Source organism: Carcharodon carcharias, chromosome 1, assembly GCF_017639515.1.
Source record: "Carcharodon carcharias isolate sCarCar2 chromosome 1, sCarCar2.pri, whole genome shotgun sequence".
Lineage (NCBI taxonomy): Eukaryota > Metazoa > Chordata > Chondrichthyes > Lamniformes > Lamnidae > Carcharodon > Carcharodon carcharias.
The window spans coordinates 162,272,355-162,294,863 of record NC_054467.1 but is presented as its reverse complement, the minus strand read 5'-3'; the positions used below and the strand labels follow the sequence as shown (position 1 = coordinate 162,294,863).

At 41.2% G+C, this 22,509-nt stretch overlaps 1 protein-coding gene across 1 annotated transcript in view; it reads right to left on the bottom strand.

Annotated features, from left to right (window-relative positions):
• The window catches only part of slc7a2 (solute carrier family 7 member 2), a 198,697-nt gene that overhangs the window by 24,089 nt on the left and 152,099 nt on the right, over positions 1 to 22,509 (bottom strand). Inside the window, exons 7-9 of the mRNA XM_041191056.1 lie at positions 21,910 to 22,046; positions 17,439 to 17,541; positions 12,877 to 13,091 (exon numbers count right to left, since the gene is read on the bottom strand). Coding sequence (XP_041046990.1) covers positions 12,877 to 13,091; positions 17,439 to 17,541; positions 21,910 to 22,046 — 455 coding nt within the window. The remainder of the gene's footprint in view (positions 1 to 12,876; positions 13,092 to 17,438; positions 17,542 to 21,909; positions 22,047 to 22,509) is intronic.

The window sequence follows — 22,509 nt, the reverse complement described above, 5'->3', positions numbered from 1 at the left end:
GTGTTTTGTGTTGGCTGGTACATTTTGCAGTTCCTGTGCTCACTGGGGTCACTGGAGGTGGGTCAGTGGATTGCATAGAAATGGCAGCAACCATGAGGTGAATCTTACGGGGGTAGAGAAGACGGACAGCAGCTCACCAACTTTAAAAAGGGCTGCCCGATGCGATAATACATTGGGGGAAGGCATTAACAAGGTAAAAGTAGGACTTCTGACCCTCAGGGAAAGGAAGTCTCACCCTCAAGAACTGCTGGCCAATCTGATTGACCGGCAGGTGAATTGTCCCACTAGTGCCAGAAAACAGTAGTTGGCTGCTGCTGGGACTACGAGGGAGTCCACAGAAGGAGATCCATGGAGACCAGACTTACAGGGGTTTTTGGTCGGAGAGGGATTGGTGACCCTGGGGTGGGGGAGAGGTCTTGGGGGTCAGATTTTCAATGCCGGGGTGGGGAGGGGGCACAAGAAGGGACTACACTCTTGGGTGGGCATGCCCCAAATGGGCACAGGGAAACCCCCAAAGGAGGTACCCCCCCCCACCTGCCTTTTAGCCCAAGATGCAAAATTTGTGGGCTGGCCTTCGTATCGCCTTCCCTAGCTGCATGTATCATTGCAGCGGAGGCTGAATGAGGCCGTTACTGGCCAGTCAAGGGCCTCAATAGGCCTAAGGGCGGGTCAGCTGGCTGATGCCTTATCTGCCTTAATATGGGGAACAGCTCGGGAGTGCATGGGAAGGCAGTGGACTAGCCATCCGTTTTATTTTATGTACTCCCTGCCTGCAAATACATCAGCTGGGGGCGTTAAAATTCCCCCTTGCATTTCTTCAGAATACAGTCATGGATCCAAGGATATAGTTCTTTCATTTTGTTCAAAAGATCTCTTTATTCCAAAATAGCCAGCCCAAACTCATCCGAAAAGGTAGCAGTTACTTACATTACTTAATGCTGTATGTTGCAATCTGCACAATGACATGGTATCCCTTGCAAATATTGCTGGTTAGTTGTGTTGAGGGTTGCTATTTTCTACAAATACATAGTCAACTACTCTAAGCACATACAGAATGTGGTCATACCATAAAAACTTTGCATCTCTGCTGATCTTGGGAATTGTATCTACCTGTTTCCTCTTGGAGGTGGTGGAATAGTCATCCTTTTGACAGTGAAGTGTTACACAACATCCTCCTGGAGCCTGAAACAGCCATAGCATGGAAGTTGATTGCAGCAACATCCACTGCTGTTGCAGTTGGTGCTGTAACAGTGTTGATCCAAATCACTAGCTCAATATGTGGAAGTTGTTTGCAATGGCATGTCTGGAGAGGCAATAATGGCTGCAAACTCAGTGAAAGCCAGGTTAATTCTTGGTTTATAAATTCTCCCAAAAGGATTCTCCTAAAGCTGCTAATTATGGATGGCATTAGTGACTGGGTACTTCATGAAAAATAAACACTGTATCTGGATTGGAAAAAATAATTTCACCAAAAGAGTTTTCTTCACTTAATCAGATCCAACCCTCAGTAACTGCCTTGCATGATGTTTCAGTGAAGTTTTTTTTTAACTCAATGTACAGCTGTAGTAACTGTCAAAATTACTGCTGCAGTTATATGGTAACAATACTCTACACTGAATGATTCAATTTTTTTCCTGCTCTAGAAGTACAAAAGACCATTAAATTCATCTTTCCATAGAGCTTCAGTCTACCTATAACAGCATCTAATTATCTCCTTGAATTAGCTAGCAGGTATTACTTATTTTGTGAAGAAGTGCTCCCAGATATCAGTACTGAATTTGGCTTTTAACAGCATGTACCTGGGTCTCCTTGTCCTTCAGTCCCCGCTTGGTAAAAGAAAAACCTTCCAGCTTAACCTTTTCTAATTGATTTAGTATCATACACCTTATAATGACCCCCTGTCTCCTTTGCTTCCCTTCAAGGCTAATGAATCCAAGACTTTATAATATTCCCTCATGACTCAGTCCTCTGATGATTTAAAAAAAACAGCCTTGTGGTTTCTTTCTCCACCACTGCCAGGTAATGTGATGTTTCCCTTGTGACTTGGCAACCAGAACTAAATAGAGTACAAAGAATACTCAAGGTATGAAGCATGATGGTCTTAGACTCCTAGGTTCTGATTATGCAACCTCTAACATTGGTGCCCAAAATGTGTGGTTTTAAGGGCACAATTAATTCAAAGCACACGGAGCTGACTTGGTGCAATTTAGTGGATTCTAATTATTTGCAGTTAACCTAAGCTCCCAGTACAACTCTGGCTTTGTTTCTGGCAGTGAACCTAATGAGGTAAAGTATTAAAGCTAAGAATTCAAATTTAAAGATGAGTCCCACCTACAGTTAAATGGCTGCATATTGTGGAAAATATAATTTCAGCCTTTATAATGTTTCAAAACTGATTTGAAATGTTTGCCAACTTTTGGCAAGATTGTGTCCAGGGTAGGGTGGAATAAAAAAAAATGCCAGGAAGATATGAATGTTCATAGGAAGGATAAGCAGGCAACACACGTACTCCATGAATTAACACTGAAATATCCAAAGGTGAAATCGAAGAAAGACCAATATTCAACATCTTCAACATAGGCAATGCATAGCAGCAATCAAAGCCAATAAAATGCTAAACCATGCAGACAATGTAGTAAAAATAAACCAAAGAAAGTTGGGATCAAACTATGGCCCAAAATTCTCAGTGCTGGAAAGGATGAATGTTCCATTTATGCTGGGGAGGCATGGACCATGACCAAATATGGGCTGGATCTCACTCAACCAAGGTTCAGATCCAAGTTGGATCATACCCTTAAATTTCGGTTTGGAAATGTGGGTGGATCTTCTGCCTTTGTTCCCTGTGTCAAGAGGGGTTCTTATGCTTCTTTGGGAAATTCCTCTGTTTATATGTTGAAAGACATCCGTACAGCCCGTGCCAGTTAAAACCGCATGAGTATTGTCTAAAAGTCCCAAACCTTTGCCGGAGTAAGGTAATCCATCCTGAAGTGGATCAATCATTTTCTCCAATTTAAATGTTCCACAGGGAATTGTACAGTTTCGGCAAAAAATTACAAAAATACAAACTAGGAGCAGGAGCAGGCCACTCAGCCCTTCAAGCCTGCTCTGCCATTCAATAAGATCATGGCTGATATGATTGTAACCTCCTGCCTAACCCCGGTAACCTTTCACCCCTTTGCCAAGCAAGAATCTATCTAGCTCTCCACCCTCAGAGAAAAAAATTATCCTCATCTCTATCTTAAATGAACGATCCCTCATTTTTAAACCATGACTCCTAGTTCTAGATACTCCTACAAGAGGAACCATCCTCTCCACATCCACTCTGTCAAGGCCCCTCAGGATCTTAAATGTTTCGATCAAGTCACCTCAAATTCTTCTAAACTCTAGTGGATACAAGTTTAACCTGTCCAACCTTTCCTCATAAGACAACCTGCCCATTCCTGGTATTAGCCTGGTAGGCCTTCCCTGAACTGCTTCTAACACATCTTTCTTTAAGTAAGGAGACCAATACTGTACACATCTGTACGCCAGATGTGGTCTCACCAGTGCCCTGTACAACTGAAGCATAACCTCCCTACTTTTATACTCAATTTCTCTCGCAATAAACAATAACATTCTATTAGCTGTACTAATTACTTGCTGTGCCTGTATATTAGCCTTTTGTGAGTCATTCACTAGGACACCCAGATCCCTTTGAATCTCAGAGCTCTGCAATCTTCCACCACTTAGATAACAAGCTTCTTTTTTATTTTTCCTGCCAAAATGGATAATTTCATATTTTCCCACATTATATTTATATTATGTCCTCTTCACAACTTACTTTCCTGTCTACCTTTATGTTGCCAGCAAATTTAGCAACCATTCCTTCGGTCCCTTCATCCAAGTTATTTACATAAATTGTAAAAAGTTGGCCCCAGCACTGATCCCTGTGGCACACCATTCGTTACATCCTGCCAACCTGAAAAAGACCCATTTATGCCGACTGTTTTCTGTTAGCTAGCCAATCTTCAATTCAGGCCAATATGTTACCCCCTACACTATGAGCTTTTACTTTCGGCAATAACCTGGCATTTTATCGATGCCTTCTGGAAATCTAAGTACAGTACATCCACAAGTTACCCTTTATCCACAGCACATGTAACTCTTTCAAAGAACTCTAATAAATTGATTAAACATGGGGGAGAACATTCCCTTCGTTGGCGGGGCTGTGTGGGTCAGGTGGGGGTGAGGCACAGACCCAATTGGTGCCCCGATCGGGTCCGTGCCGCCAGTTTATGTGGGCGGGCCAATTAAGGCCTGCCTAGCGTGATGTGCGCCCGGAAGTACTGAGCGCTCCCTGTGTGGGCTGGGGGGATCCCGGAATCGGGGCCTGCGCTCTTCCGCACATGCGCACTGAAGAGTGCAGAAATCTCCCTGAGGCACAGAGTTGCCTCAGGGAGATTAGTTTAAGTTACAAAAATTTTAATAAAGAAAAAATTTTTAAGACGTCCCCTCATATGACAGTGTCACATGAGCTGGGACATGTCAATGAACTTGAATGAAAAAATTTATTTGATTTATAAACCCTTCATGAAACCTCATCCCACCCGTGGATGAGGTTCCATGAAAAATGTGAAGGCCGCCTGGGCTCCTCGCCTGCCCACCAACCTTAAGGTTGGATGGCAGATCAGTTTATTAGTTTAATTGATAATTAAATGGCCTTAATAGGCCAAACTGAAGATCTAAATGATGCGCGGTGATGTCAGGACGCACGCTTGACGTCACCACACGTTGTTTTACACCTTGGCGAGCGGGCCCTGCCCCCGCTTGCCGAGCTGAACATTCAGGCTATGATTTCCCTATCACAAAACCTGGCCTGAATTTTGTGCTTGTCTGGCATGCGCGATTGGCTGGCCTGGGAGTGGATCGGAAACCGTCCCCCAACCGCGATCGGCCCCCGGCAACGATTTCATGTTAACTGGCCAATTAACAGTCAGCCAGCGTGAAATGTGCCCTGAGAAAGGCTCAGCACAACTGTTGGGGGTTGGGAAGAGGTCGGGCACCAATGTCACAGCAGGTGCTTCCACAGAGCTCCCTCAAGGCAGCCCCAGGGAGCAGCAGACCTCCAAATAATAAAAGAAAGCACAAAAATGCTGCAAAAAAATGTCCTTGAGAGCACAATCAAGCACCTGAAAGCATACCTCATAAAAAAGTTCTCCGATATTTCTTTTTATTTTAAATCCTAATGGAGATTTCATCCCACCCTTGGATAAGGTTTTGCCAAAAATGTAAAGCCCGCCTGGCCGACTGGCCCATCCGCCAACCATAAGGTTGAATGGGCCACTAAAAATCACTTATAATTGAGCCATAAATGAGCTCAATTGCCCATTTAATTGTCGGTGGGTGCTCTTCTGAACTTTACACACGCCCGAACGAAATATCATGCAAGTAATCTCGTGCGATCTTACGCCTGTTCGGGTCGGGGGCAAAACTGCCTGCGGGACATAAAGTTCTGGCCCATGTTTGTCTCTGCCTGATTGCCTTAAATTTTTCTAAGGGCCCTGATATGACATCTTTAGTAACAGCTTCAAATACTTCCCCTATGACAGATCTTAAGCTAACTGGCCTGTAGTCTTCCCCTTCCTGTCTTCCTCCCTTTTTGAATAATGGAGTTACGTTTGCTATTTTCCAATCTAATGGAAGCTTCCCTGAATCTGGGGAATTTTTGAAAATTAAAACCAATGCATCAACTGCTTCACTAGCCAGTTCTTTCATGATCCTAGGATGAAGTCCATCAGGCCTAGAGATTTGTCAGCCTGCAGCTCCAGCAATTTGCTCAATACCACTTCTCTGGTGATTATAATTTTCCTGAGTTCTTCCGTCCCTTCCATTTCCTGATTTACAGCTATTTCTGGGAAGTTACTTGTATTCATTACAGTGAAAACCAATGCAACATATCTGTTCAATCATCTGCCCTCTCATTACTTTCCATTATTAATTCCCCAAACTCACTTTCTATAGGACCAATTCTCATTTTGTTAACTCTTTTCTGTAGAAACTCATGCTATCCATCTTTATATTTACAGCTATCTTTCTCTTGTACTCTAATTTTGTCCCCTTATTAATCTTTATGGGCTGAACCTTCTGGTCGGCATGTGGGGTGGGCCAGATATGGCGACGCGTAAAATGATGCACAATGACGTCGGCATGCATCCTGATGTCATCGCGATATTTCGTTCGGCAGGCGCAAACTAGAGTCGGCTGCGTGCCCACTGAAATGTTAAGGGCCTAGTAAGACCATTAAGGGATTAATTAAAATACTTTAGAATGCTGCCCGTCCAAACTTAAGGTCTTCACATTTTTCAGGAAACCTCATCCAGGGGCGGGATGAGGTTTCCTGAAGCTTTTAAAAAATAAATAAATAAACTTTCCCAACTTCACAAACATGTCACATGAGGGGAAAAGTTTAAATAAATTTTTACTTCATTTATTAACATATTTTACAATCTATTCAATCTCCCCAAGGCAGCTCCATGCCCACTCCTGCCCAGCCTGCCCGCCATAGGAAAAATCCAGGCCTATGTCATTCTTTGCCATTCTTTATATTCTGTCCAATTTTCTGACCTGCCACCCATCTTTGCACAATTGTATGCTTTTTCTTTAAGTTTGATACAGTCCAGTCTTTAACATTTTTTAGTTAAAAATTGAAGGGCAGATTGAATTGGACTGGGGTGTCAGCTGCTTATGTAGCCCACCCAGCTATACAAATGACTGTCATCAAAATTTGCTTTGGACCAGAATCTTCTATGACTGCTTTTTCACCTTGACCATTTGTAGCATCTCCCTGAGGAAAAAAATTGTTTGTGTGGGCCTTAAGTATACTCATGTGTAAAAGGTGTACAAGCTGGTTATTTCCCGGGAAGGCTGCATGGTTGGTTGTAAAGCATAAATCTTTGAGGGTGCATTAATGGTACCTACCTGAAGGAGTGCTGGAAAACCGTTACAGCACCCTGACAGGTTTTAAATCTGATTGAATCAAGCCAAGTTAGTAAAGAATGATTGAAACTTTTAAAACATTTAAGGGCCTATGGTAATCTGATGTGTAATATACCTTTAAGAAAAATGTTATAATAGAAGAGCACATAATCTTATTATCCAATGACAAGAGTAGCATGGGCTACATTAGTAGTCTGTAGTAGTTAGTAGTCTAGAGTAAAAGTCTGTAATGTAGAGACACTTGTCAGTACAGAAGTGTAGCTGTGGAGTTTCTTTGTAAATAAATACAATGTGTTCTACATAAGTACTGTCTACTGATCTGCTATGTCTATGGTACCAACTCAGTCATCCTGAAACAAGCGTGCAACCCGGATCCATTACTCCAACTAAACTAGTGTCCAAGGGTCCAACAAATTGGCGACGAATTAAAAAAACGCAAGAAAAGCGAGGAAGGAAATCAAGTGAACCAAAATTGGGCCCTACCTCGCACAGTAATTGTAAGTAGAATTTCCGTCCTAATTGTTGAAGCAGTCCCCTCAAAGCATGTTGCAGTTTGGAAGAATTGATCCTTTCAGCCCAGTGGTGGATGATTGGTATCATTATGTTGAATGCCTCATGTTTTCTTTCCAAGCTAATGACGTTGTGGGGGAGGAGAAGAAGCACATGATCCTCTTATCCACATGTGGGAGTAAGACTTATCTGAAGTTTCATGACACCCGGTGCCCCGAATTCAAAAGATTTTGATGATCCAGTGAACCTTGTGAAGAATCATTACCAGCCCAAGCCCTCGGTAACAATGCAACAGTTCAAATTTAACTCAAGAAATACAGCCCCAGAGGAGACAGTTGCTTGTTTTGTGGCAAGTCTAAAACAGTTAACAGAATATTGCAAGTTTGGTATATCTATAAATTAAATGCTTAGATATCGTTTGGTGTGAGGTATAAATGAAGATTCAATTCGGAAGAGATTACTTTTCTGAAACAAACTTGAATTTTCAGAAGGTTTAGGAAATAGCGCTGGCTATGGAAGCGAGCGACTCGAAAGCCATACAGGGAGGAAAAATGGTGCCGTCCTCCACGTTGAGCAGGGTGCCCCAACCAAAAAGGGCGTGAAAATGTACTGATGAGAAGTGAGAAGCAGCCAAAGCTTACAGGCAAATTTTTAAAAATGACTTTGCAGCAAAAATATGGAATAATGGCAGTAGAGGTGGAAGCAGACAACCTTGTAATGAATGGAAGTTTAAAGAAGTCAAATGTTTTTACTGCCATCGAAACGGACACCTTACGAGACATGGGAAGGATAGAATCAGGCAGATTTTTAATCAAAAGAAAAAACCCCATGAGATTCATAACATAGAAGAGACTGAAGTAACAGATTCAGATATTTATTTGTTATGTAATTTAAAGGTAGGAAGAGCAGAACCAATCTATGTAACTGTGAGGGTGAATAATAGGCCTACCAAAATGGAGCTTCTGCTATGGTGATAAGTGAGCAAGCCTTTAAAAAACTGAATCATGGGGAATGTGAATAAAATTTGTAAGAAACAGATGCCAAATTGAAAACTTACACTGGAGAAGACATCACAGAATCACAGAAGAGGCCCTTCGGCCCATCGAGTCTGCACCGACACATGAGAAACACCTAACCTATCTACCTAATCCTATTTACCAGCACTTGGCCCATAGCCTTGAATGTTATGACGTGCCAAGTGCTCATCCAGGTACTTTTTAAAGGATGTGAGGCAACCTGCTTCCACCACCCTCCCAGGCAGCGCATTCCAGACCGTCACCACCCTCTGGGTAAAAAAGTTTTTCCTCACATCCCCCCTAAACCTCCTGCCCCTCACCTTGAACTTACGTCCCCTTGTGACTGACCTTTCAACTAAGGGGAACAGCTGCTCCCGATCCACCCTGTCCATGCCACAATCACAATCTTGTACACCCCGATCAGGTTGCCTCTCAGTCTTTTCCGCTCCAATGAAAACAACCCAAGTCCATCAAACCTCTCTTCATAGCTTAAATGTTTCATCCCAGGCAACATCCTGGTGAATCTCCTCTGCACCCCCTCCAGTGCAATTACATCCTTCCTATAATGTGGCGACCAGAACTGCACACAGTACTCCAGCTGTGGCCTCACCAAGGTTCTATACAACTCCAACATGACCTCCCTACTTTTGTAATTTATGCCTTGATTGATAAAGGCAAGTGTCCCATATGCCTTTTTCACTACCCCACTAACATGCCCCTCCGCCTTCAGGGATCTATGGACACACACACCAAGGTCCTTTTGTTCCTCAGAATTTCCTAGTGTCTTGCCGTTCATTGAATACTTCCTTGTCAAATTACTCCTTCCAAAGTGCATCACCTCACACTTTTCAGGGTTAAATGCCATCTACCACTTATCTGCCCATTTGACCATCCCGTCTATATCTTCCTGTAGCCCAAGACACTCAACTTCACTGTTAACCACCCGGCCAATCTTTGTGTCATCCGCAAACTTACTAGTTGTACCCCCCACATAGTCATCTATGTCGTTTATATAAATGACATCAAAGTCAAAGGAATAAGCAGGGCTAGTGTACAGTACAGAGGCCAATCAGCAAAGCTATCGGTGTTGATATTAAAGGCAGAGGACCAAGCCTATTAGGATGAAATAGGCTGAGGGAAATCAACCTTGATTTGTGACAGAGATTCCAAAAGGAAGCTGAAAATGTTCCCGTTTTGGAAAAGGAGTGTATAAAGACTCAACAACCTAAAGAAATGCAGGGTGTTTTAAGCAAAAGCATGGTAGGACAGCAAAAAGAACTAGGAGAGACCATCCTGAAGGACAGAGTCCGGGTCGAGGTGAACAACGTTCGATAGAAAAGTGAAAACCTGCTGAAAAGCCTTCACACACTACCAGTTTCTTTCCTGTCTAAGTTTGTAACTGAAGAGAAACAGAACGAGTTCTGCATTTCTCTGAGTAAAATGAAGGATGAGTTGGCAGAGAAAACATTACTGCTTAATTTTCCAGGAGGCAGTACACCAATGCAAAAAAAAGATGAAAGAGCTGAAGAAGCAGTGCATGAAGCTAAAAAGGCTTTGGAGACAAAAGCTGCAGAATTTTCCAAAAAGCAGACAAATGATGAAATTCTGGGAGACTCAACCATTGAGTTCACTCAAGACGAGCTTGCATCTGAGAGCAGTCTGGCCAATAAGTCAAAAAGACCGAAAATAAAGTCAGTGTCAGAAAGAAGAAAGCCCCTCGAAAGAAGACAAAGAAGCACAAATAATATCATTGATTCTGGCAGCGTATGAGTATCCTTTCATCCACAGGCTTAGAGATCAGATTGCAAACGCTGACACACTCAGTCATTGCCTTTGAAAGAAAACCATGAGGGTGTTCCAGTTCCTCAAGAACTCATTTTATTATTGAACTTATTAAATTCATCACTCGTAAGTGCTAGACAGGTTAGAGAGCGGAGAAGTCGAGACCGAGTCTTATCCAAAGAGCGAGAACAAGTTTTTCATAGTTGGTCACAAGAACAGGATTCTGACGAAATGAAACCGTATTTTCACAGAAGATATGAGATACCATCCTGGCTGGTTATCTTATTGTGGGGAGCTAGAGTAATTGTTCCTCCAAAAGGATGAAAGCCCTTGTTAACTGAATTGCATAGTGCACATCCAGTTATTTCCTGAATGAAGACCATAGCACGCAGCTATCTATAGTAGCCTGGAATGGATGGAGAAATAGAGAGCTTAACAAAAAGTTATATGCAGTGTCAGCAAGCACAAAAGTTACCTCCAGCAGCTCCGTCACACCCATGGGAGTGGCCAGGAAGGCCATGGGTGCGATTGCATATTGACTATGTGAGACCTTTTATGGGAACAATATTTGTCCTTATTGTTGATGCTCACTCAAAATGGATGGACATGTATGAAGTAAAGTCACCAACATCTGCTACAATTGACAAGCTATGATAAAGTTTCGCCATCAACAGACTACCAGAAGTAGTCATATCAGACACGGCATTATATTTACAAGTGCTGAATTTCAACGGTTTATCAGCCTCAAAGGTATTACTCATGTAAAAATTTCATCATACCACCCTTCTTCGAATGGACTGGCCGAGACAGTGGCTTAAACATTCAAAAATGGTATGATGAAATTAACTGGAGACTCCAGAGCAGCCAAGTTAGTATGTTTTTTTCCCCCATCATAGAACCATCCCTCACATGACAACAGGTGTTACACCTGTGGAATTGTTGATAAATCACCATCTCAGAATGAGATTGAGCTTAGTAATGCCAAATTTAGGGGGGAAGGTGGAAAGGAGACAGGAAGTCAGAAAATTGTACACGATTGGCATAGTTGTGACAGGAAGTTTACTGTAGGAGAGACAGTATATTTTGGTGAAGGACCTAAGTGGTTATCAGGTGAAATAAGTGAAGTTACTGGACTTCTTTCTTACCTTGTGAAAGTAGAAGACCGAATCATACACAGAGATATAGAGCATATAAGGAGGAGAGAAACAAAGTATCAGGAAATGATTCCTCCAGTGTTCATGACTGCGTCAACATCTCCTGTTGACAAAACTCAACTGAGTACAGATGCGTTTGAAGGATCGGTTGTACCTGCAAGAATTGAGGAAACAGAGTTGCAGGTGCCCACCAAAGAACCTGATGTTCGGACAACATCAGAAAAGCAGGTTCCTAACAAAACATCTGAAGCTGTAGAGCTGAGATGTTCTACTCACATAAGGAAACCCCAGAAAGACCGAATTTGTAAATTACTTATCTGTATAAATAATTTGATATTTTGAAAAAAATTGTAATTGCAACTGTAAAATATTTTGAGTAAATGGGGAGGAATATGGTAATCTGATGTGTAATATACCTTTAAGAAGAATGTTATAATAGAAGATCACATGATCTTATCCAATGATAGAGTAGCGCAGGCTACTTTATTAGTCTGTAGTCAGTAGTAGTTAGTAATCTAGAGTAAAAGTCTGTAGAGACAGGGTTTTAGTTGTAAGTACAACTAAAGTGTAGCTGCTGAATTCCTTTGTAAATAAAAAGAATGTGTTTTATATAAGAACTGTCTACTGATCTGCTATGTCTATGGTACCAACTCAGTCATCCTGAAACAAACATGCAACCTGGATTCATTAGTCCAACTAAACTAGTGACCATGAACCCAACAGGGTGCAAAATTCCATTCTGAACCTGTTAATTGCTGGGGAGGTCAGGAAAATGGGGTGGACCACATTTCTGCTGGGTCTCCACCTCATGGAGAGAAGGTTAGTATATTCCAGTGGGCCTTATCAGACGTAGCAGATTTTTTAGCATTTTTTATCTTCTTTCCACAAAGGTGTAGAGGCATAGGGCTCTAGGTGTACTTATGTCCCTCTAGGGTCAATTAACATTAGCATTTTGGGGCCTTCAAGGTCCATAATGGAATGTGTACTGACTCCCAGAAGACAGAGTTCAACTGAGATCATCAGACAATATACCAAGTGGAAATTTGTTATGAAAACACAGGAACACCATAATTCCTCCACCTTCCTATATAATCAATCCCTAGACATGGGAGGGGGTGGGGAGGAGGGTGAGTGAAAGAGATACGGCCTGCTCCTTCACTACAATTTCCCCAGATTCCTCTTTATAAGATGGAGTTTCAGTGGAACCTGCTTCCAACCTTTTTTCTTACCCTCTGCATACTAGCAATTGTCTTCAAGGCGAAACCCCATGCCTCGATTTCAAGAATCCATTAGTTTGTTTTTTAAGCTTGGCTTGATCCAAAATGATTTAAAATCTCTAATTTTGACGGAACAGTGTGACAAATTAGTGCTACATTTCCTGGAGACCACATAAAGAAATAACATGACTGTTCAAAATGAAAAATATTTCCAAATTTTACCTATAAGCCCAACACAACCATATACTACAGTTGATGTTTGTTCTGTTGGGATCATGGAGGGATTCAGCAATGATGAACAGCTGAAGTCTTGATTTTTCAGCATGGTCGTATGGGAATCTGATTCATTTTCATCCAATTCACCATCTTCCTCAGCTGTGAGCTTCTGTCTTTCTGAAGAGCATTTTTGTTTTGCATAGAGTGAATCTGGTTGATACCTAGCAAGTTTAAAGACAAAATTTAATTTAGAAACAGATTAAGTTCATTTAAAAACAATAAAGGTACATGCTCCAAATTCTGCAAACCCAATTACAATGTACAAATATAAGTCTGACTGTATGCTTTTCGTGGTACTTGTTCTGATTGTTTATTCCAGCCAGGTCAGCAAAATTAAAAGGCACCATAGGCATCTCTAAGGATTTCATTAAGGACATTTCCTTATTATCCAAGAGGAAAACTAGTGGAAGGGAATCTCTCTTCCACAATTACACCAAATAACAACTATCTAAAGTCCTATTTTTAACTCCTCCCTCTACATTTTTTCAGAAAGTACTGAACTCATGCTGGCTATAGCTCCTCGAGAATCAGAGGCCCTCTGTTACCTCAGAGAAATCACCCTTATTCACATCAAGCATAATTAAAAAATAGCCAAGACACAACTTATTTTCTATCAATTCCACACATTCAAGTTGATTTTGAAGCACTTTATGTACTTTTCTTCTTCTGGCTTACTTCTCCAACAATCTATCTTGGAATGTAAGTGGGCAAGGAATTATAGATGGCCAGAGCACAGTGGGGGATTCTTTTTTCTATTCATTCATGGGATGTGGGCGTTGCTGGCTAGGCCAGCATTTATTACCAATTCCTTATTGCCCTTGAGAAGGTGATGGTGAGCTGCCATCTTGAACCATTGCAGTGCATGCGATGTGCAGTGCTGTTAAGGAGGGAATTCCAGGATTATGACCCAGCGACAGTGAAGGAATATATATTGGTGATGTGGCTTGACAGGAAAGGCCAAGTGGTGGTGTTCCCATGTGTCTGCTGACCTTGCCTTCTAGACGGAGTTGTTGTGGGTTTGGAAGGTGCTGTCTAAGGAGCCTTGGTGAGTTCCTGCAGTGCATCTTGTAATTGGTACACACTGCTGCTACTGTGCGTCAGTAGTGGAGTGAGTGAATGTTTGTGGAGGTGGTGCTAAGCAAGCGGGCAACTTTGTCCCGGATAGTGTCAAGTTTCTTGACTGTTGTTGGAGTTGCACTCATCTAGGCAAGTGGAGAGTATTCCATAACATTCTTGACTTGTGCCTTGTACTTGCTGGACAGGTTTTGGGGAGTCAGGAGATGAGTTACTCGCCACAGGATCCCTAGCCTCTGACCTGCTCTTGAAACGACAGGATTTATCTGGCTAGTTCAGTTCAGTTTCCTGTTAATGGTAACCCCCCAGGATGTTGATAGTGGGGCATTTGGTGACAATAATGCCATTGAATGTCAAGGGGAGATGGTTAGATTCTCTCTCGTTGAAGATGGTCATTGCCTGGCACTTGTGTGGCATGAATGTTACAACATTCTATTAACTTCCCTAATTACTTGCTGTACCTGCATACTAGCCTTTTGCGATTCATGCACTAAGACACCCGGATTCCTCTGCATCTCAGAGCTCTGCAATCTCTCACTATTTAGATAAAATGCCTCTCTTATTCTTCCTGCCAAAATGGACAATTTCACATTTTTCCACATTATACTCTATTTGCAAGATCTTTGCCCACCCACTTAACCTATCTATATCTTTTTGTAGCCTCCTTATGTCCTCTTCACAACTTACTTTCCTACCTATCTTTGTATCATCAGCAAATTTGGCAACCATCCCATCCACCCCTTCATCTATGTCCTTTATATGAATTGTAAACAGTGGAGGTGCCAGCACTAATCCCTGTGCAAACCACTTGTTACATCTTGCCAACCTGAAAAAGACCAATTTATGCCTACTCTCTGCTTCCTGTTAGCCAGCCAATCTTCTCAACTACATCCTGGTTTCCTGAACTTAGGTCATTCCTCTCTAATGTGCCAATACTATAATTAATTAACAGAGCCACCATTTCCTAACTTTCTGCCCTTCCTAAGTGTCACGTACCCTTCAATATTCAGGTCCCAATCTATGTCATCCTGTAGCCATGTCTCTGTAATGGTTATCTGATCATACTTATTTATTTATCTTTGCGTTATCAGTTCATCTGTTTTGTTTCGAATGCTAGGTCATTGACAAAGCAGCTGAAGATGGTTGGGCCTAGGACACTACCCCAAGGAAATCTGGAGCTGAGATGATTGACCTTCAAAAACCACAATCATTTTCCTTTGTGCTAGGTATGACTCCAACCAATGGAAAGTTTTCCCCCTGATTCCCATTGACTCCAATTTTGCTAGGCCTCCTTGATGCCACACTCGGTCAAAGACTGCCTTGATGTTAAGGGCCATCACTCTCACCTCAAATCTGGATTTCAGCTCTTTTGTCCATGTTTGAGTGAAGGCTGCAATGAGATCAAGAGCTGAGTGGTCCTGGCGAATCCCAAACTGAGTGTCAGTGAGCAGGTTATTGCTAAACAAGTGTCACTTGATAGCACTGTTGATGACCCCTTCCATCACTTTACTGATGACCGAGAGTAGAGTGATGGGGTGGTAATTGGCTGGTTTGGTTTTGTCCGCTTTTATTTTGTGTACAGGACATATCTGGGCAATTTTCCACATTGCTGGGTAGACGCCAGTGTCGTAGCTGTACTGGAACAGCTTGGCTAGGGGCATGGCAAGCTCTGGAACACAAGTCTTCAGTATTATTGCCAGAATATTGTTAGGGCCCATAGTGTTTGCAGAATCCAATGCCCTTAGCCTTTTCTTGATATCAAGTGGAGTGAATCGAATTGACTGAAGATTGGCATCTGTGATGCTGGGAACCTCAGGAGGTCGACATGCATCATCCACTTGGCACTTCTGGTTGAAGACTGTTGCAAATGCTTCAGCCTTATCTTTTGCACTTATGTGCTGGGCTCTCCCATCATTGAGGATCCTCATGGATGCCCAGTCTTGAGTTGCTAGATCTGTTCAAAATCTATCCCATTTAGCACAGTAGTAGTGCCACACAACATGATGGAGGGTATCCAGGAGGACTGTGCAGCAGTCACTCCAACTGATACTGTCATGGACAGATCCATCTGTGACAGGCAGGTGGTGAGGGAACCAACAAGAGGGAAAAACATACCTGATCTCATCTTCACCAGGTATGTTTTTCCCTCTTGTTGGTTCCCTCACCACCTGCCGCAGACCCAGTCTAGCAGCTATGTCCTTTAGGACTCAGCCAGTAGTGGTGCTAGCAGGTCACTCTTGGTGATGGTGCTTCATCCAAGTGATGTTCAACATGGTGTACTGATTCATTAGCAGAGGGGGGACAGAGGTTTCCTTGCCCGTGTTTTGACCTGATGCCATAAGACTTCATGAGATCTGGAGTCAACATTAAGCACTCCCAGGGCAACTCCCTCCCTACTCTATACCTCTGTGCTGCCACCTCTGCTGGGCCTGTTCTGCCGGTGGGACGAGACATCGTGGTGAGATTTGAATCCGGGTTCCCAGAGCATTACCCTGGGTCTCTAAATGACTAGCTCAGTGACAATATCACTACACCACCACCACCCCACTGAAGAATATTTAACCTGTGATTGGGTGCTGGTTGTGACTACTTTTAAGGCCCAGTAGCTGAGCAAACAGGGTGCATTTTCTTCCCACAGTGGAACTTGCTCACAAAAATAAAAATAGTTACATCAATTAAAATTGAGTTATCATGACCCATATATGTCCAAAATGTCCACTGATCACAGTGGTAAAAAAAAAGGAGTACTGTCCATTAAACATAAGATATTCACAGAGGCATAAATACTTACAGGTAGTCCTCACTTAGAGTTGGTGGTAGTTTTCCTGAAAATCACGACTTTAAATGAAACAACTTTAAGTGAATCATAGTTTCCCAAGGAATCAATGTTAAAGGCAGAGTTAGTCTCCTTCGGACATTTGTCTCCCGAAAAATAATGTACAATACATGTGCAAAACTGTGCATTGCTACATGAAATAACTTACAAAATATAACAAATAAATACAAGAAAATGTGATATAATTTAAAAAAAATTACACCCACCTCAGTAATTTTTGATTGACTACGCTCCATCTATTGTCAGATGTTGGTCAGTGCAAGAAGCTGCTGGAATCCTGGGACTACCTGCACAGACTAACTTCTGTCACTAGATGGAATCCACAAATTTCAGTTCAGAACCAGAGCAATCAGCGAAGCCAGGAGCAGAGCAACTGAAAATAGACCTTTATAAGAAGAGGATGTGGGAGGCAAGGCTGAGAATGGAAAGCACTATGGGAACTTTTTTGTGCACAGGTAGGCCACAAAGAAGTCTGTGACAAATGACTTTAAAGTGAAACTGGCAATGTTAAATGGATACACTGACTTTGTTTCACTTTAAGGCCATTAATAAAGTGAAACAATGTTAAGAGTCAACATTAAGCAAGGACTTACTGTACCTTAGGAGCAGTACACACGCTGCTACCAGAGTGTATGCCAGGAGTGTCCCAATAGACATCATATCCACCAAGGCTTTAAGATCAAAGAGGAATGCCATGATAGCTGTCAAAAAAAAAACGCACCAGGATGTGAATAGTAGTGTTGAAACAAAAAAAACCTATAGTTTGTGTGGGAAAATACATATAAGTCTAGAAATGACCTGTTGCTGATATCAATAGATTATCAGTTAACATATTCAGGAAATAGTCCTGTCTGCTGTTTTATCACAATCCTTTCATTTTAAATGAGCTAAAGCCTCTGCTAAAAGAGCAAGTAGACAAATATCATGCAAGCATGTTAAGTGTTCTTCAGTAATTTTTAAGTTGTATAGTCATTTTAGCCTAACTTGTACAACTGCTGTGCAATGTTAGAAACATCTTCAAAGTGTGGAGGGTACAGTGTCATTGAGTTTGTTCAAAGATTCTTCTTTAAAGAGTTAATGACACATGAAAATACACGGAACCCATTAATGATTTAGTTCTGTAGTGTGTTTACTTACACATTTAAATCATGCTAATCATTACAGCCTGTTGCATGCAATTTGTGAAGCTTCAATTATAGCACAAAATATGGGTTTCATAGTACTGTTGTGTTGGTAGATTATGTCTTAGATCTAATGAAAATATACCACAATGAATTAAGACACCTAATAGGTTAATTGATTAATTAATAAGACATTAAATTAATACATTTGGAAATGTTATTGCCAGTGCTACAATTGATAGGCAAGATAGAATGAATAATTTGCTAGTTTTTGGAGGCAACCAAAATAGAAAACATAAAGACACATTTAAACTTAGAAAAATCCCCAATCATGCTTAAATTTTCTAGTATGGCCTTTATTCACAGGTAAATTGAAACAGTGATGATGGAGATTAAAATGTGGATCCCACCTAGACAGAATTCCATGAAAAAAAGGTGTGTTTGAAAAATTCAAATATGGAGTGGAAATGAAGCTGGTCTTCTGCCATGAAAACTGCTTAAACTGCTTGATCTGCAAGTGAAATTTTGAAACAAATGTACATGAATTGGGAATTCAGAAATTTCTAATTTACGGGTTTAGTAAAAATTACTAACTATTTTGTTAAATGGCACTAAGGCAAAGCTTTCCTACCAGAAAATTGAAACAAATACAAAGCATATTAAACTACACATCTCTACACTACAACACTACTCACCACAGTAAACTCTAGTCCACTAATTTACTCCACACAACTCTAATACTGATTCCCAAAAAACATGAGAGAGAAATAAAATTAGACCAGATGTTTCAGGTCTCTTGTCCTAATCCACTTAAATCAACGTCCCATATCTCTTCCATCTCAACAAACTCCTGATAAAAAATGCACATCTGCACATAACCATGATAATCTGTGTTGCAGTCAATTCCCTTCCCCTTCCACATCAAATAGTCCCTCCAGTAATATCATAAAAGCTGCATGAAAAACGTACAAATGAAAAGGAGAATAAATACTCTAAGCAGACAGTTGCTATTTGGTTAAACCATGTCATAAAAACTGGTTATGAAGTTAGGATCTTGGTCAGGATTGTTTGGTTCTTGGATAGCTTTGCCTGAGTCAGCTGTGTTAAATTCAAAACACTTGCATGCAGAGGCAGCAAGCAGTTAGCATAGCTATAGTAAACTTGAAGAGATTAAAATGAACATACTTTAAGTAAATGGCTGAAGCTAAATGGCTGCTCTTGGGCTTTACTTGTTAAGAGCCCATTTTACTTAGAAGCATAGAAAATTTACACTAAAGGAGACCATTTGGCCCATTTCAGCTGAAAAGGTGCTATAAGAGGCTAACATACAAGAGCCTAATCCCACTTTCCAGTTTGGTCCATAGCCTTGTAGATTATGCATTTGAAGTGAGCATCCAAGTATTTTTAAAAAAATATGATGAGAGTTTCTACCTCCACCACCCTTTCAATCAGTGAGTTCCATCATCCTGATTGAAATTTTTTTTTCCCTCAACTCCCTTCTAGTTCTTCTACCGATTATTTTAAAACTATGCCCCTGGTTATTGAGCTCTCTGCTAAGGAAAATTGGTCCTTCCTATCCGCTCTATCTAAGCCTCTTTACACCTTAAATTACTTTCCCCTCAGCCTCCTCTGTTCCAAATGAACAACCCCAGCCTATCTAATCTTTCCTCATAGCTTAAATTGTCCAATCCTGGTAGCATCCCTCTGTAAATCTCCTCTTTACACTCTCTAGTGCGATCACATCCTTCCTGTAATGAGGCAACCAGAACTGTATGCAGCACTCTAGCTGTGGCCTAACAAGGGTTTTCTACAGGTCTAGCACAATCTCCCTATTCTTATAGTCCTTAGCTAACAAAGGCAAGTATTCCGCATGCCTTCTGAACCACCACCTTACTGACCTATCTTGCGACCTTCTGAGGTGTGTACATGTACACGACAAGGTCCCTTTGTTCCTCTAAACTTCTTAGTATCCTATCATTTACTGTGTATTCCCTTCCCTCGTTTGTCCTCTCCAAATGTATTACCACACACTTTCTGGAATTGAACTCCATTTGCCACTTTTCTGACCAGACAACTGATATCTTCCGTTCTTCTTTGCTATCAGCCATACATCAATTTTTGTATCAACTGCAAAGTTCTTAAGTCATTCCCCCTTCATTTAAAGGGGAATGCATTGATACATACTACAAAAAACAAGAGCTAGTATTGAGCCTTGTGGATCTTCACTGGAAACAACATTCTAGCACAAATATTCATCATTCATTACCCTTTGCTTCCTGCCACGGAGCCAATTTTAGATCCAACTTGCCACTTTCCCTTGGATCCCATGGGATGTTACCTTTCTGACCAGTCTGTTATCTGGTAGCTTGTCAAAAGCCTTGCTAAAATCCATGTAGATGATATCAAATGCGCTACCCTCACTGACCCTCCTTGTTATCATCTCAAAAGCTTCTTCTAGTTTACCTACACATTTTTAAATTAAAAAAAAATAAATCAACTAGAATATCCTTGCGGTGGAAATTGATTTAGTCCAAAGTTCTGCTGCTTATATCCTGTTCCACACAAAGTCCCATTCACCTATCACCTTGGTGCTTACTATCTTACAACGGCTCCCAGCCCTCCAACACCTCAAATTTAAAATTCTCTCTTTATGTTTAAATCCTTTTATGGTCTCACAACCTACCCCATGCACCATCCCTCACCCACCTCCCACCGCCACTGTTACCTATCTCTGACACCTTTCAGCCCTATAACTCTCCAAGAACTCAGTGTTCCTCCAATTCTAGCCTTGTGTGCATCATCAACTCCCTTTGTCCCACCATTGACAGCTGTGCCATCTTATGCCTAGGCCCTAGGATCTGAAATTCCCTTTCTAAACCTCTTGGCCTCTTCACCACACTTCCATCCTTTAAGGCATTGCTGAAAACCTACCTCTAACCTAGCTTTCACTCACCCATCCTAATATCTCCTTCTCTGGTTTGATATACATTTTTACATGGTTACACTTCTGGAGTATTTTTTCTATTTTGAAGATGCTACACAAATGGAAATTGTTATTGTTTTATTTAGGGGCCAAGATCCATTTGTCTGTAACTAGCGCCCGAAATGCTAAATTCAACAATTTAGCATATTTCCACACACATTATGTAGTGGAAGCATTTGAAAAAGTATTCAAGCAAAGCATCCCTTTGTGAACAATGGTTCCAGCAAGGATTACAATATCAGCCCCCATATGTATTACGAAACTCATTAATCTGTCTCAGGCACATATCACAAGATATGGCATTAAAAGTTAAATATTATCAAAGGGAACCATGTGCTTTCAAATCCCTGGAATTAATGCCCATTAGAATTATTAACATTTGTCAGATTCTACAGAGATTAGAAGAAAAATAAGTAAGTAACTTAATTGCAAAGCACTTTCATATCAACATCAGTTTGCTCCAGAACAGACACAGACACCGTGAAACCGTATGACTTGACATTGACCGGGAGGATTTGATTTGTCTGCTTTGGCTGTTTATAAAAGGCCATATTTTAATCTTAACACCACTGTTTAATATCCATGTGAACAATTACCACTAGAGGCTAGGTATGCTAGGTTATTTTTGTACACATTTTTCATAAAATATATCTTTTCTTTCAGAAGGTATTTTCATTTCATGAAATTAAGAATTCGTATTTAGTCTTTTAAGCAGATGCCAGATTTTTTTAATCCACTTATGAAATATAAAGGAGATTATAATGTCTGCTACTATAAATTTCTTCTACAGAATTATAATTATTGCTTCCTAGAACCTGGCATACCCATTTGCAGTACAATCCTGACCACCTGATTCGTGAAGGCACCAAAACTCTGCATGCTTCAGGGAACAGTACATCAAGCCCAGGCATGCTTATCGACAGATGAGGTCCCGTCGGGGGAAGGGACAAGTTGCATCAGCTTACCAGAGATGACCCCTGATGCCAGTGTTGCAACAACTGGTGTCTGCCTCTTACTCACTTTTGCCAGAAAACTGAACAGTAAACCGTCTCGTGCCATTGCAAACAGAATTCTGGGTAAAGGGAACATAGACCCCAACAGGCTAAAAGGAGAAAGGTCAAAGTTCAAACAAAAGCATGTTCAGTGCAATGTATTGTAAAGGATACATTTAGCAACTGTAGAATTGCCAAAGTCAATGGTCATATCACTTTTATATCTTTGATTAACAGTCTTCTCATTCATTGAAGTACATAATGTTTATAATTACAAAAATGCTGGTTGGTTATGTGGAAGGGGTATTATTAGCTCCAAAATACACAGATGTAGATAAGATTAATGATCTATTGTCGAAAGAAATTCCACAGAAGTATCATACAAAGCAGTTGATGTTGATGATGATGCTCCTCTGTAGAGTTTCTCAATTCTCTGACACCATCAGGCATGCCTTATCACAATTTATTGTTGAAAGTGGGTGTCCCAATTATCCTGTTGAGAAACCTCGATGCTCCTAGATTATGCAATGGAACAAGATTAGCAATTGAGAAATTACTACTTCATAGGTTGGA